Consider the following 12,345-nt stretch of genomic DNA (forward strand, 5'->3'; position numbering starts at 1 on the left):
GAAAATAAATCTAAAACAGAGAGGACCAACAAAGCCAAAGTTGTTGATCTGAAAAGATTTTAAAAATCTGTAGTGAGACTAATCAAGAAAAAAAAAAAGAGAAAATAGAAATAAATATCATAAGTGAAAAAGGAGACAACACCATCTATCCTACAAATTTAGACAGATAAGAAAATATTATGGATAATTTACAAAAATACATATGAAAACTTAGTTGAAGGGAAAAGTCCTAGAAAAATAATTTAATAAAATTCACTCAAGAACAAATAAAAAAAACCTGAAGAGTCCTATTACTATTAAAGAAATTGAATGGTAGTAAAAAAAATCTTAAAGACCTAGATGAATAGAGAGCTATACCTTGTTAATGGAAAAGATGAATTAATATTATAAAATTGTCAATTCTTCCTAAACTAACTTATAGATGTAATCCAATTCCAATCAAGTTTCCATAGGGTTTTCATAGTACTTGGTAAATAGATTCCAAAATTATATAGAAAAATAAAGGGCCAAGAATAACCAAAACACTTCAGAACAAAACAGTATGGAGGAGGGACTTCCAGATATCATGAAAAGATACATTAAAGAAAATGAAAAGATAGGCTATAAATTTGGCAAGGACATTTGCAGACAAATAAGAGTTTATCGAAAATAAATAACTCACACTCATATCTTTCCAAGATAATGCCCAAGCGTTTTCCAAAGTGGTTGTACCAAATTATACTCCTAGGAGCAAAGAGCCACTTTGCAAAACACTTGGGCCTTATCTCAGAAAGCTGAACATTCACATATCCTATGGCTTAGCAATTCCACTTTCTATGCCTTGGTTTAGGAATATAAACTCTTGCAAATGAACACCATGTGTGATATGAACAATAAGACTCACAGAAACAGTGTCCATAATAGCAAACCCCAAAATAATTTTCAAAAGAAGAATGGATAAATAATAACGGAATTTTATAGCAGTGAAATGGGTGTACTTTAGCCACATGCAACAAGGATGATCACATGCAATAACCATTTTTTAAAAAAACTAAGTTAAAAACTACAACTAAACAGTATGCCTCTTAGAATGCATAAGTTAAGGAAGAAATAAAAAACAAAAATCAAGGGAATAAGCAAACAAGATTCAGGATAGTGATTACCTCTAGGATGGAGGGAGGGGATGGAATGGCTGAGAAACACACAGGTAATCCATGTGTTAGGTAATTCTTGTGTTGGTGTGGGTTCATCTCTGTTTATTATATTATTAAAAAGAAATCAACCAAGGAATAATTAAAAGAGGGGCATGCATGGACCAAAGATGAGATCCTGTCATGAACCAAAGATTATAACCAGTCTCCTTCTGGACATCTGAGGGAAAAAGAAAACAACTAAAAGACTAGCCATGACGTTTTTGAAGAAGAAAAAGGTGGGAGGATTTGCTTGACTGGATATCAAGACTTAAACTAAAGCTCTATCAATTAAGATGTGTGGTCCATGTGGTATGTGTGGTACAGATGGCAGGTGGCATGGTTGGAAGTTCAGTTTGTCACTTTTGAAGTCAAGGTCAAGTACAAGGGGAACCTTTCCTTTTTTCCATGAAAGAAGGAAATGATGAGACAACATGAGAGCAGTAGGCATCCAAGCATGGCAGTTGTCAGATTTGTGCTTGATGTCCCTACTCACTTTTCGTTTTGTAGTGAAGGTCCCAGGCGTGTTTCTGGGCACATCCATCCACTTGATTGTGTGCATGCGGTCATCCCAGTCGGGGACTTGGTCTGCAGGGAGCTGAAACATGATCTTGGAGAGCTTGCACTTGATCCCCATCTTCTTCAGGCTGATGGGCACGTCTGACTTCAGGGTCACTACTACATCCTTGGCACACCCAGGGTGGAGGTGGCCGATCTGGGGAAGAGTCTGGTATTAGTACTTTTGGAAATTAAATCTTGAGGACTCTTGATACCCAATGGTGACGTTCTAGAGAAGGGGTAGAGCCAAAAGTCTTCGCAAAAAAAATGCATCATTCAAGCCTGCATATGTAGATTGTTTTAAATATGTACAAGAGGTTCTTAGATAGAAATACAATCATAAAAACAAGAACAGCTAATATTTATCAAACTGTTACTTGCTTCAGGTACTATTCTGAACTTTTACAGAATTCTACTAATCCCCACAACAACCCTATAAGATGTACAGCAATTACACCTATATATACCTAAAATACACCTAAAATAACAGACAAGGAAACTGTAACTTGCTCAAGGTCATACCATTAATATTGGAAGAGCTGGATTCAGACCCAGGCAGTATGACTCCAGATACCACACTCTTAACCACCCGTGCTTCTTAGTCAATATGATCTATACGAATTATGGACGATGTATACAGTACATTAGCAGTTCTCAGAGTGTGCTCTAGTGACACTTGGGATGCCCAGGACCTTTTCAGGAGTCCAAGAGGTCAAAACTACTTTCATCATAATAGTAAGATGTTATTTGACTTTTTCATTCTCATTTTCTCATGAGTATACAATGGAGCTTTCTACAGGTTACAAGACATATGATTTGCATCAGATTGAATGCAGAAGCAAATATGAGAATCCAGGTATCAAAGAGATTTATAAAAATGTAAAATAAAGCCACTCTTGTCACATGATTTTTTTTATTTTGGAAAATATAGCCATTTTCATAAAAATATGGTATTTATATTAACATGTAGTGAGTTTATTGTTATATTTAAAAATGAATAAATACATGTTTTTAAACATTCTCAGTTTTAATTTCTAATATGGTAAATATTGATAGACATAACCCACATAAACCAAAGCTCTTTGGGGGTCCTCAATAATGTTTAAGAATATAAAGGAGTCCTGAGACCAAAAAGGCTGAAACTCACTGAAGTATACCAGATGTAGGAGAAATCCAATTTGGTCTGTAGAATAAAAGCATTTGTGACTTAGCATACATAAATACATATCTATATAGTCCTTTCATGTTTCTGATCAATAAAAAAACTCTCCCTCCTCTGGAAAGTGAAGGGAGAAAAGAAAGCTTAATATTTCCCAAGAGCACAAATGTGCCGTGTGTGTCTGTGTGTGTGTGTGTCTGTGTGTGTGTGGGCGTGCATGTGTGTCGGTGTATGCACGACAAGTGTGCGTGGGTGTATGTAAACAGACTATAAGAAATTCACCTGTGCCTACTTTGACTAACACTTTACATCCCTCCAGGAAGCAAAACTTCCTCATGATAGCACTCAAAGACTTAAAGGTGACAAAGTAGGGCCCCCAACCCTTCTTGCTCTATCCCCCTGGAGTCTGTGCTTGAACTGACTTGGTGCCCAAAACAGAGTAGGAAGCAGTGGATACATCTGGGTTTCCCAGTGTCCTGGGTCCTCAGAAGTGAACTGTCTGTGAAAAGCAATTGCTGGCCAGAGGTCAGGATCTGCTACTATGTTGTCCTAGGCCTTGTTCAATGTTGAGCTTTGGTCAGCAATTCATGAAATGTATGCTGTGAGACGCTAAAAGAAGGGATTAGAAAATTCCAGGTAAAACAAAGTTAACTAGGTTTTAATACACTGAAGGGCACTGGGAATCTTTAAGAGAAAGATGTAATTTGCAACACTTTCTAAATCTCCACAGTTGTCCACAGAACCTACCGCTCCCATTTTAGCTTTTGGTGAACCACTTTGCAGGACTGATGCCTGAAAGAACACACGTCCAGGGGGACACAGGTATACACTCTGGGATAGGAAGACTGGGACCTGTTTTCAGCCACACAGGCCTCCACGTAATTCCTCAACATCAGCCTAGCACCGGTCTTGGCAGACCTCATTCTCTGCTGTTACACCAGAGGGGACAGGAAGGGTGTCATTAGGTACTAGGTCTGAGTGAGGGGTGGTTCCTGGGTTCCTCACACAGCCTGAGAGAAAGATGGTTCCAATTTGAGATGCATCCGTCACATCCTGTATACATCCATGGGAATGGACTGATAATCAAATTGGTGTTGACTTAGGCCTAAGGGAGTCCAGGAAACAGTGAATGGTTTTCACTTACCTGTGGGGAGAAAGAAATTGTAGCTAAAAGTGGCCATTCAAACCGTGCCACATTCACTTGGCTGTGATTAGTGACTGTGAAGCTCACATTATAGCAGTTTCCAATGTGGCAGTCCCCAAATTGGATGTGGTCCACCAGAGCAGCTAGGGGACAGAAGCAGAAGGCCAGTGAGTCTCCCCTGGCCTCCTCCTAGGGCTTGCTTCCCGGGGGGGCAGCACCCGAAAGACATTGTGCCTCACCCTCATGCAACCCCTCCCTCCTTGGATGGTTATATTGGAAAAACCTGGAGTCCCTGAGTGGCAAGGTTTCCCTCCCAGGGTATTCTGCTTCACCCATCCATCCATCCATCCATCCATCCATCCATCCATCCATCCACCTTGGCTTTCACCTCCATTTGTACAAGAGAAAACATAGGCCCCCAACTCCATTTGTCTGCTGAAGCAGTACTATTAAGGGTTAGAGTTGCCAGATAAAATACAGGAGTCCCCATTAAATTTGAATTATGGATAAATGAGTAATTTTTAGTATAAGTATGTCCCATGCAATATTTTGGGATATACTTGTACTAAAAAAATTATTTGTCATTTATCTGCAATTCAAATTTAATGAGGACTCCTGTATTCTGATTTTCTAAAACTAGTAACCCTATTATAAGTATGAAGTCTGATTTCTGAACTAGGGTTCACTGCTGGTTCCTGCTTGATCTCTGACAAGACAGTTGTCACCTTGTAGCTGCAAACAAAGGCGAAACATCAGATATGTGAGGAGCGTTGATTTTAACCCATGTTGTATAGACTGCCTAATGCTACATTCCAAGACTATAATTAAGCTCCTAGAAAAACCGAGAGATTGTGTTTATAACTCATTTCACAGCAATCAGCCACACAATTAGGATGCTTAACAAATGCTTTTCAATAATAATGATGAGGTAAATTTTCTCCTATCCCAAAGAATATAGTCAACGAAAAGAAGCTGCAGGCTTGATAGAGTGCAGAGCAGCATGTCTTAAGCTTTAGTATACACAAATCACCTAGGGATCTTGTTAAAATGTCGATTCTGATTCAGTAGGACTGAGATGCTGAGGTGGGGTCTGAAATTCCCATTTCTAACAAGCTCCCAGGTGATGCTGATGCTGTAGGTTTCAGTACATTGAGTAGTGAGGCTGTGGAGAATGATGTTCTAGAGGTGGCACAAACTTACAACTCTAATCAAACAAGCCCATCCTTTCTCTTAGAATGCCTAGGATTCGTGGTTTAGATGAAACAGACAATGCCAACAAAAGCAAGCTAAAAGATACAGATAGGGAAAACTACAGAGAGACATGTATTCACTTCTTAGCTAATCTGGAATTTGAATTTTAAATTTCACTCATTAGATAAACTGGAATTTGAGCTCAAACTATAAGCTCCCTAAGGGCAGGGACTCTTTGGAACTCCAGGGCTCAGTGCAGTGCCTGGCACATGTGCACTGACACTCAATAAATGTTCCTTGAGGGAATACATGAATTAATGCAGTGACTGAGCCAAGCCTGACAGAGCGTACAGTAATGAAGAGGAGATTCATTCCTAAACTCCCAGGAAGCTAGCCGATCTGTTATTTAAATTTCACTCTCATTTAAAATGACCCAAGAGCCAACAGTTGTCAACACCTTACTGCTGCTTCTCCCACCTGCTACAAAGTCTTCCATAGTGTTTTCCTCGATGACCTCAGAGATATCTAAGGCCTCCTGGCTGGTGGGAGCCACCAGCCCGTGAATGTTGTCCAAGGTGATGTCATCCTCATAGCCCTCTCCCACCATATGGATGACAGTCTCCTCATACTGGTTGTTGATGACTGACAAGCGGATGGTTCCTGTCATTCTCCCAACCTTCTGAGAGTGAAAAAAGACATCAAATTCAGCTGTGTCTCCAGGAGGAACAACCAGGGAGGCCGTGTGAGCTTTCTTTGCTGCAAAGAGAAGAGAGAGACATGATTTAGAACCAGTTTAAAGGAAGATGCATCCATAAAGACCCTGACTCTAGGGAAAGCAGCCCTATTGTGGGAATGAACCTTGCCTAGAGAGGCCATTGGTGGTGAGACTGGGCATCCTACTCTGGCTCGGTCCTGATTAGTTCCCTAACAAAACAGCCACTGAGACCCACTGCCCTCTAGAAGGTACCCTCCCCCTGATTTACCAACCTACCTTTTGCATGTGGTTTGTTTTCCTCTATGATGTAGATGTAGGAGGTAGTGGGCCTCCCTTTCAGGGAGAAGACTCCTAGTTGGTCCCTCAGGTCCACATGCAGCTGGCAAAAGAAGGCATGATTGAGTGTTACGCTTACAGGCTGCTCAGGGGTTTTGAGTCTGGAGTGAGATACTGTGCTGTAGCCAAAAAAGTCATCATGCCTAGTGCTAACTATTTTTAGTTTCTTACTTAGAGGAAGATATAATAAATATTATACCTGGAGAGGACAAAAGAAAATTTAGTTCAGCCCTTGTTATCCAAGTGAGGAGCCAGAGCCCAGAGATTAGAGGTGAATTTTAGATCACACAGCTAAATAGTATCAAAATGGGGTTGCAAGGCCTCTGTTACTGACAGAGGCAGTTGTAAAACATGCGCTAGACTAATAAAATGGAAATGAATACACATCATTCCACAAGGCCTTGCATGAAGGTGAGCTCCTAAAAAAAGTACCTCATAGGTACTAATGTAGTAGTTGCCTGAGAATGTCATGTTGAACATCCTACCAAGAAAAGAGAAAAACCAAGGTGGGCATCTGACCTACTTAGAGAAAAGGGAGGTTTTCCAGCCCACCAGAAGCCATATATCTGATAAAAAACACTAAAGCCATATATCTGATTTTAGGTGTGAGAAATCAGTAGATATTTTTAGAAGATAGTAATGCTGTCACCATCATGAACAAGATTGAATAATATAAAAAATGAGGCACAAAGAAGGAAGAAATAGCTACATCACATAGGAAGCTTTTGAGATAAAAAATTATATATTTAGAAAAAACCTTAATAAGAAATTATACAGAAGAATTGTATGAAAAAAATATTGACATATAAGAAGATCTAAACAAATGGGTGGGAATTCTAAATGTTGTTCCTGGCAGAGAGGCTAAATACTCTAAAAGTAGAAATTCTTCCCAACTAATTCATAGGATTCCCAGTGGGATTTTTTGAGGAACATTATATAAAGATGAGTAAAGTTCATCTGAGAGACTAGATATGCAAAAATTGTTATTAAAAATTAGAAAAATGGGTAGTGGGTGGGCAGGAATTCATGGAACTAGACACTAAAATGTTTTATAAAACCACAATAATGAAAACAATGCAGAGTAACAATAAAATAGGTAATTTGGACCCAAGACAACAAAAAAATGCTAATTATACAAAAATTTTTTTAAAGCATCATAGACTTAAGAAGATAATGAAGTGTAACCAGACCAAGATCTGGCCGAGCTTGGAAATCCAGAGAGGCCAGCCTAAGTTTCTGGGCTGTTTCTGACCTGGGGCATCTGCCAATCTGAAAGAGGTAGACGGAAGGCTGAACTGTGCTTTTGACGGTCTCTTGGTGCTGAGAGGGCAAAAGTCCAAGGCCTGTGAAGGGTGGGAGTGCTTCCTTTGTCTGGACTGGGACCCCAAAGGTCTGCACCATAAGACAAAAGATGAGTTGGATATAAACCAGCTCTCCCAAGGATAGCAATACTGTTCTGAGTCATCTCAGTAATCCCGAAAATCTCAAGTCCTAAGAACAGTTTCAGGTGATCCTGAATACCTAGTGCTCCCAAGTACTAGGCAGAAGAAAACGAAAATTGTCTCTGAAAAAAAATACCATCATCCTTAGTCTAATTATTTCTACATAACTTTTCAAATATAATACTCAACACATGATCAAAAGATAACCAGGCACGTGAGGAGACAGAATGTGGGCAAAAATGAGCAGAAATAGCAGATATCAAAAACAGACCCACAGGGACTACAGATTTTGGAATTAGCAGGTATAAACTGCACAATGCCTATGATTACTGTGTTCAAGAAACAAAAGCCCCATCTGACAATTTCAGCATGAAACTAGAAATCATATAAACTGATAAAGCAGATTTGAGAAATAATCTAATAGAAATTCTAGAACTGAAAAATAAAATAACTTAATGGAAGGTTTAATAAAAGATGAGCAGCTAAAGAGAGAGTTAATGAATTGAAGACAGGTCAAAAGAAATTATGTGGAATGAAGCCCATAGAAACATAGATGGAAAATACAGTGAGGTTGCGAGAGACAGAGGATATGTTGAGAAGGTCTTCCACACATTTAATTGGCCTCCCAGAAGGAGAGATGAGACAGAACGGAACAGAAGTAATATTTGAATACATGTCTAGGAATTTTCCAAAAGTGATCAAAAGACATCAATTACAGAAGCAAGAAACCTGGTGAATTCCAAGAAGGATAAATTAGAAGAAATCCCACACCTAGACATATCATAGTGAAACTGCAGAAAATAAATAAAAAGTGAAAATGTTAAAGATAGCCAGAGGAAAAGATTGTTTTAAAAGAACATTTTAGACTTATAGCTGGCATCTCAGCAGTAACAATGGAAACCAGAATACACTGGAATAATATCTACCATTTGCTGAAAGAAAACCACTGCCAACCCAGAGTTCTATAGCCAGTAAAAATTACGGTAAAATTGAAGGAGAGGGGATGGCCCCTTGGCATAGTGGTTGGGTTTGGTGTGCTCCACTTCAGTGGCCCAGGTTTGTGGATTAGGATCCCAGGTGCGGACCTACACCATTCATCAGCCATGCTGGGGCAGCGACCCACATGCAAAGTGAGGGAGGACTGGCACAGATGTTAGCTCAGGGCTAGTCTTCCTCACTCGAAAAAAAGGGGAAGATTGGCAACAGATGTTAGCGCAGGGCAAAACTTCCTCACCAAAAAAAAAGAGAAATAGAGATTTTAAAATAAAAACTGAGAGAATTTACCACCAGCAGATCTGCATTAAGGAAATACTCGAGAGTATTTTTCAGTAGTTAAGAAAAGGATCTCAGATGGAAAGTTGGAGATACAGGAACGAAGAGCAATAAAAATGATAAATATGTAGGTAAATCTAAAGGAGCCTGTATAGATTGAACTGTAAAAATTGAAGTGTATAAACAACAACAACAACAATAATAGTAATAATGTCTTGTAGGGTTTAGAATTTACATAGAATCCAAAGCCCTCTACAGGTTGTACCCTTACTCTACCCTTCTATTTTCATCTCCCACTCCTCTTCCCCCTGTGCCCTATGCTCTCACGGAGCTAGCTGCTTACTAGTTCCTGTTGGTACCTTACATTTTTTTGTTTCTGTGCCTTTGTCTTTGTGGTTTTCTTTCTCCACCTGGGATGCACTCACTGCCATGCCCCCTTACTGAAACCCAGCTATCCTTCAATGCCCAGCTCAAATGTCATTTTATAGTGAAATTCTCCTTGATTCCCTAGATGGGAGTAGATCATTTTCAAAATCCCTACAGTTCTCTGTATAACACTTACACAATTTATTACTTTTTTGTAAAATAAAAACACAATTTAATTGCTGAACCAAAAATCCCTTCAGATGTTGCATTTCTCACCCTCGATGAGATTTCTTTTGTTTTTTCCTTATTACAAATGCAATGTTCATTACAGAAAAAAGTGAAAAAATAAAGAAGACACTAAGAATACCCATAATCCTACCCACTCAGCTTGGGGTATATCATTGCACACTGGTTGGCACAGTAGTTATTAGTGTACTATGTAACCTGCTTTCTTACACTCCTTGAGGGCAGAAACCATGTCTGATTCCCCTCTGCATGTCCCATGTCTTACACAGGTTAATGTATGAGGAACATCAAAGAAGAGGTCCTCATAAGTTAGAGATGGCAGAGACCCCAATATCAGAAGTCTTACTTCTGAGCGATTCTTTTCCCTCTCCACCCCTTGCTTCATCCTCCAGCAGTACCTGGGCGGGGATGGTGCCACTGTTCTTGAGGATGAGAGGTAGTTTCTCTGAACGACCAAGCAGAAGCCTCTTAAAGAGGAGAAAGGGGTTTCCATATTGGTTATGGAGCACTGGCCGCACAACAGTCACCCGAGGGAGGGTCCCCTCTCCAACGATATCAAACACGAGGCTTTTGTTCTTGGTCAGGTTGCTGCAGAGAACACAAAGATCGAGGCCTGTCAGCCTGACATGGCAGGAATGACATTCCACACAGAGTGTGGCCCGCAGCCCTGCTGCAGGAGAGGAGGCTGGGGAGCTGGTACCTGGGCAAGCCATCCAACGTAGCCTCGAAGATACACTGGTAGGTCTGCATGGTCTGTGGGGTGAAGGACACTGTGGCAAAGGCATGTGAGTGACTGGCAACACACATCTTGTTGGGTTCCACTTCAAAGATGTCGATGATGCGGGCAAAGATCTGGGGAGGGGGAGCAGGGACCAGCATGTGTTAGCTACTTTGCATTTACACAGGGCTTGCTGCTTATCTCTATTGTCCCTGCTGTGAAATCTCCCTCGTCTAAGCTCTGCGGTAGACATGTTCCATTGCTTGCATAGTCATGCCCCTGGAAAGAGCAGTCTAGATACTCTGGGACCCGCCTCTGAGCAATAACCAGCTGGACTTGGCTAGACCTGTGATCTTTGACTCAAATAGCTGAATTAAACCAGATCTCAGATAGTCAGATTTGTCTCTCTCTCTCTCCACTAAATTAAGATGCCCAGAGATCGTTGTGGTCGCTGATGTAGAGCTGAACTGGAAGCCAGATGAGATAATGGAACTACAGAGGCACCCTGAATGAGAGACACGTGGCCTCTGAAAGACGGACAGAGTCTCTGCTGGCCTTCTGACAGGTGGATTTCAGGTGGCAGCTCCAGTCCCATAAGGCTCTGGCTACCTGGTGTGTTCTGCCCTGTGTCTGAGGTCTCTGATTCAGTGAAGCCAGCCTCGCTTTGTTTGGGCTATCCTGAGTGTGCCTCTGCTCCTTGCAACTCCAAGAGGCTGAGCTAGAACAACTTCCCACAGCACTTTATCTGTTCCCATCTGTGGCAGTGTTTTGTGAAGACTGTAGGGACTGTAGACCCCTGGCACGGCCTCAAAAGGATTTTTCATTCTCGTGGGAGGCAGGTAGGATTCAAGACTGACTATTCTCTCTTGTTCTTAACCTGAGGGCACTAAGGTTTCTTTGCTCTTTCCAAGGGATAGTCTGCAAATTAGGGAGGAGGAGAATAAACAATGTCTGCAAATCCCCTGTTAAAAACCTATATTTGTTTAGAAATCAGCTTGCTCTCTTTTTATTAGTACAGAATAGGGAGAAAGCTGCCCCACTGTGTTCCAAATAAGGTCAGAGCGTAATGACTGGATGTCACCAGGATCTGAGGGAAGTCACAAAGGGGATCCAACCCTGCCCTTCTATGGTAACAGTCCCCGGGGATGCACCCTTTATTCTCAGCTCTAGGCTAGGGCAACCCTCTTGGTGATCTCCCCACCACCATCAGCCATGTGAACAATGCCAGCTCTGGGCACAAGGACCACCTGGGCCATGATTCCACCTTTGGGCAGAGAACTGAAGCAGCTGGGATGAGACTAGGCAGTATTTGCAGCACATCTGATTGGAAATCAAGTGTGTGAAACCCGCTGGCTAATAGACACAATACTTTGTTTATTGCAGGCACACAGTGAATGTTTGATGGATGAGTGAGTTGCTCATTCATGTGTACCAGTTTATCACAGAGGTACTCAGCGGAGACACCATCGGGATAAATTTGTGGCTCTTAGCTTAGGGGAAACTGCCCAGTTACCTCCCATAACTTCTGGCAGGGCCTGAGAGCCAGATAAGCCCCACTCATGTATAGAAGCTCCAGAGCACAGGTTTCCAAGAGCTCTTTCCCTGGCTTTATGCCAACTATGGTGGGCTGGAGCCATTTGGGGTTGCCTACCTTGTTGGAGATGGGCTTAACTACAATGTTCACATCACAGGCGATCTTTCCTGTGTTGCTGATCTTGAACCGAGCCTTGGCCTGATGGCCTACCAGAACATTGCAGAAGATGAACTTGTTCTCATCCTCCACAAACAGGCCCCCGCTCTCTACGGTTTGCACAATGTTGTACAGGTTGGCGCTGCTACAGATCTGGTGCTCCTCAAATATCGAGGCATTATTGTCAGTCACGAAGGCTGGGGAGTGGAGGGAAGACTGTGAGGTGCAGCCTGATAGCCTGACTCCTGCTTTCTGTAATTCCCAATTTGGGGGTTTGGGTTCTGACAAAGGGCAATCACAGAGGAGAGGTAGAGGAATTCGCACAAGGGGGTGTGAGTG

At 41.5% G+C, this 12,345-nt stretch overlaps 1 protein-coding gene across 2 annotated transcripts in view; it reads right to left on the reverse strand.

Annotated features, from left to right (window-relative positions):
• HYDIN (HYDIN axonemal central pair apparatus protein) overlaps positions 1-12,345 on the reverse strand; it is a 323,416-nt gene that overhangs the window by 45,484 nt on the left and 265,587 nt on the right. For both annotated transcript variants that reach the window (XM_004431814.3, XM_087419963.1), the window contains exons 59-65: positions 11,968-12,203; positions 10,299-10,450; positions 9,997-10,186; positions 6,213-6,315; positions 5,699-5,977; positions 4,031-4,173; positions 1,666-1,884 (exon numbers count right to left, since the gene is read on the reverse strand). In XM_004431814.3, coding sequence (XP_004431871.2) covers positions 1,666-1,884; positions 4,031-4,173; positions 5,699-5,977; positions 6,213-6,315; positions 9,997-10,186; positions 10,299-10,450; positions 11,968-12,203 — 1,322 coding nt within the window. The remainder of the gene's footprint in view (positions 1-1,665; positions 1,885-4,030; positions 4,174-5,698; positions 5,978-6,212; positions 6,316-9,996; positions 10,187-10,298; positions 10,451-11,967; positions 12,204-12,345) is intronic.

This window comes from Ceratotherium simum, chromosome 30, assembly GCF_057802395.1.
Source record: "Ceratotherium simum simum isolate JZ-2026a chromosome 30, ASM5780239v1, whole genome shotgun sequence".
Classification (NCBI taxonomy): Eukaryota; Metazoa; Chordata; class Mammalia; order Perissodactyla; family Rhinocerotidae; genus Ceratotherium; species Ceratotherium simum.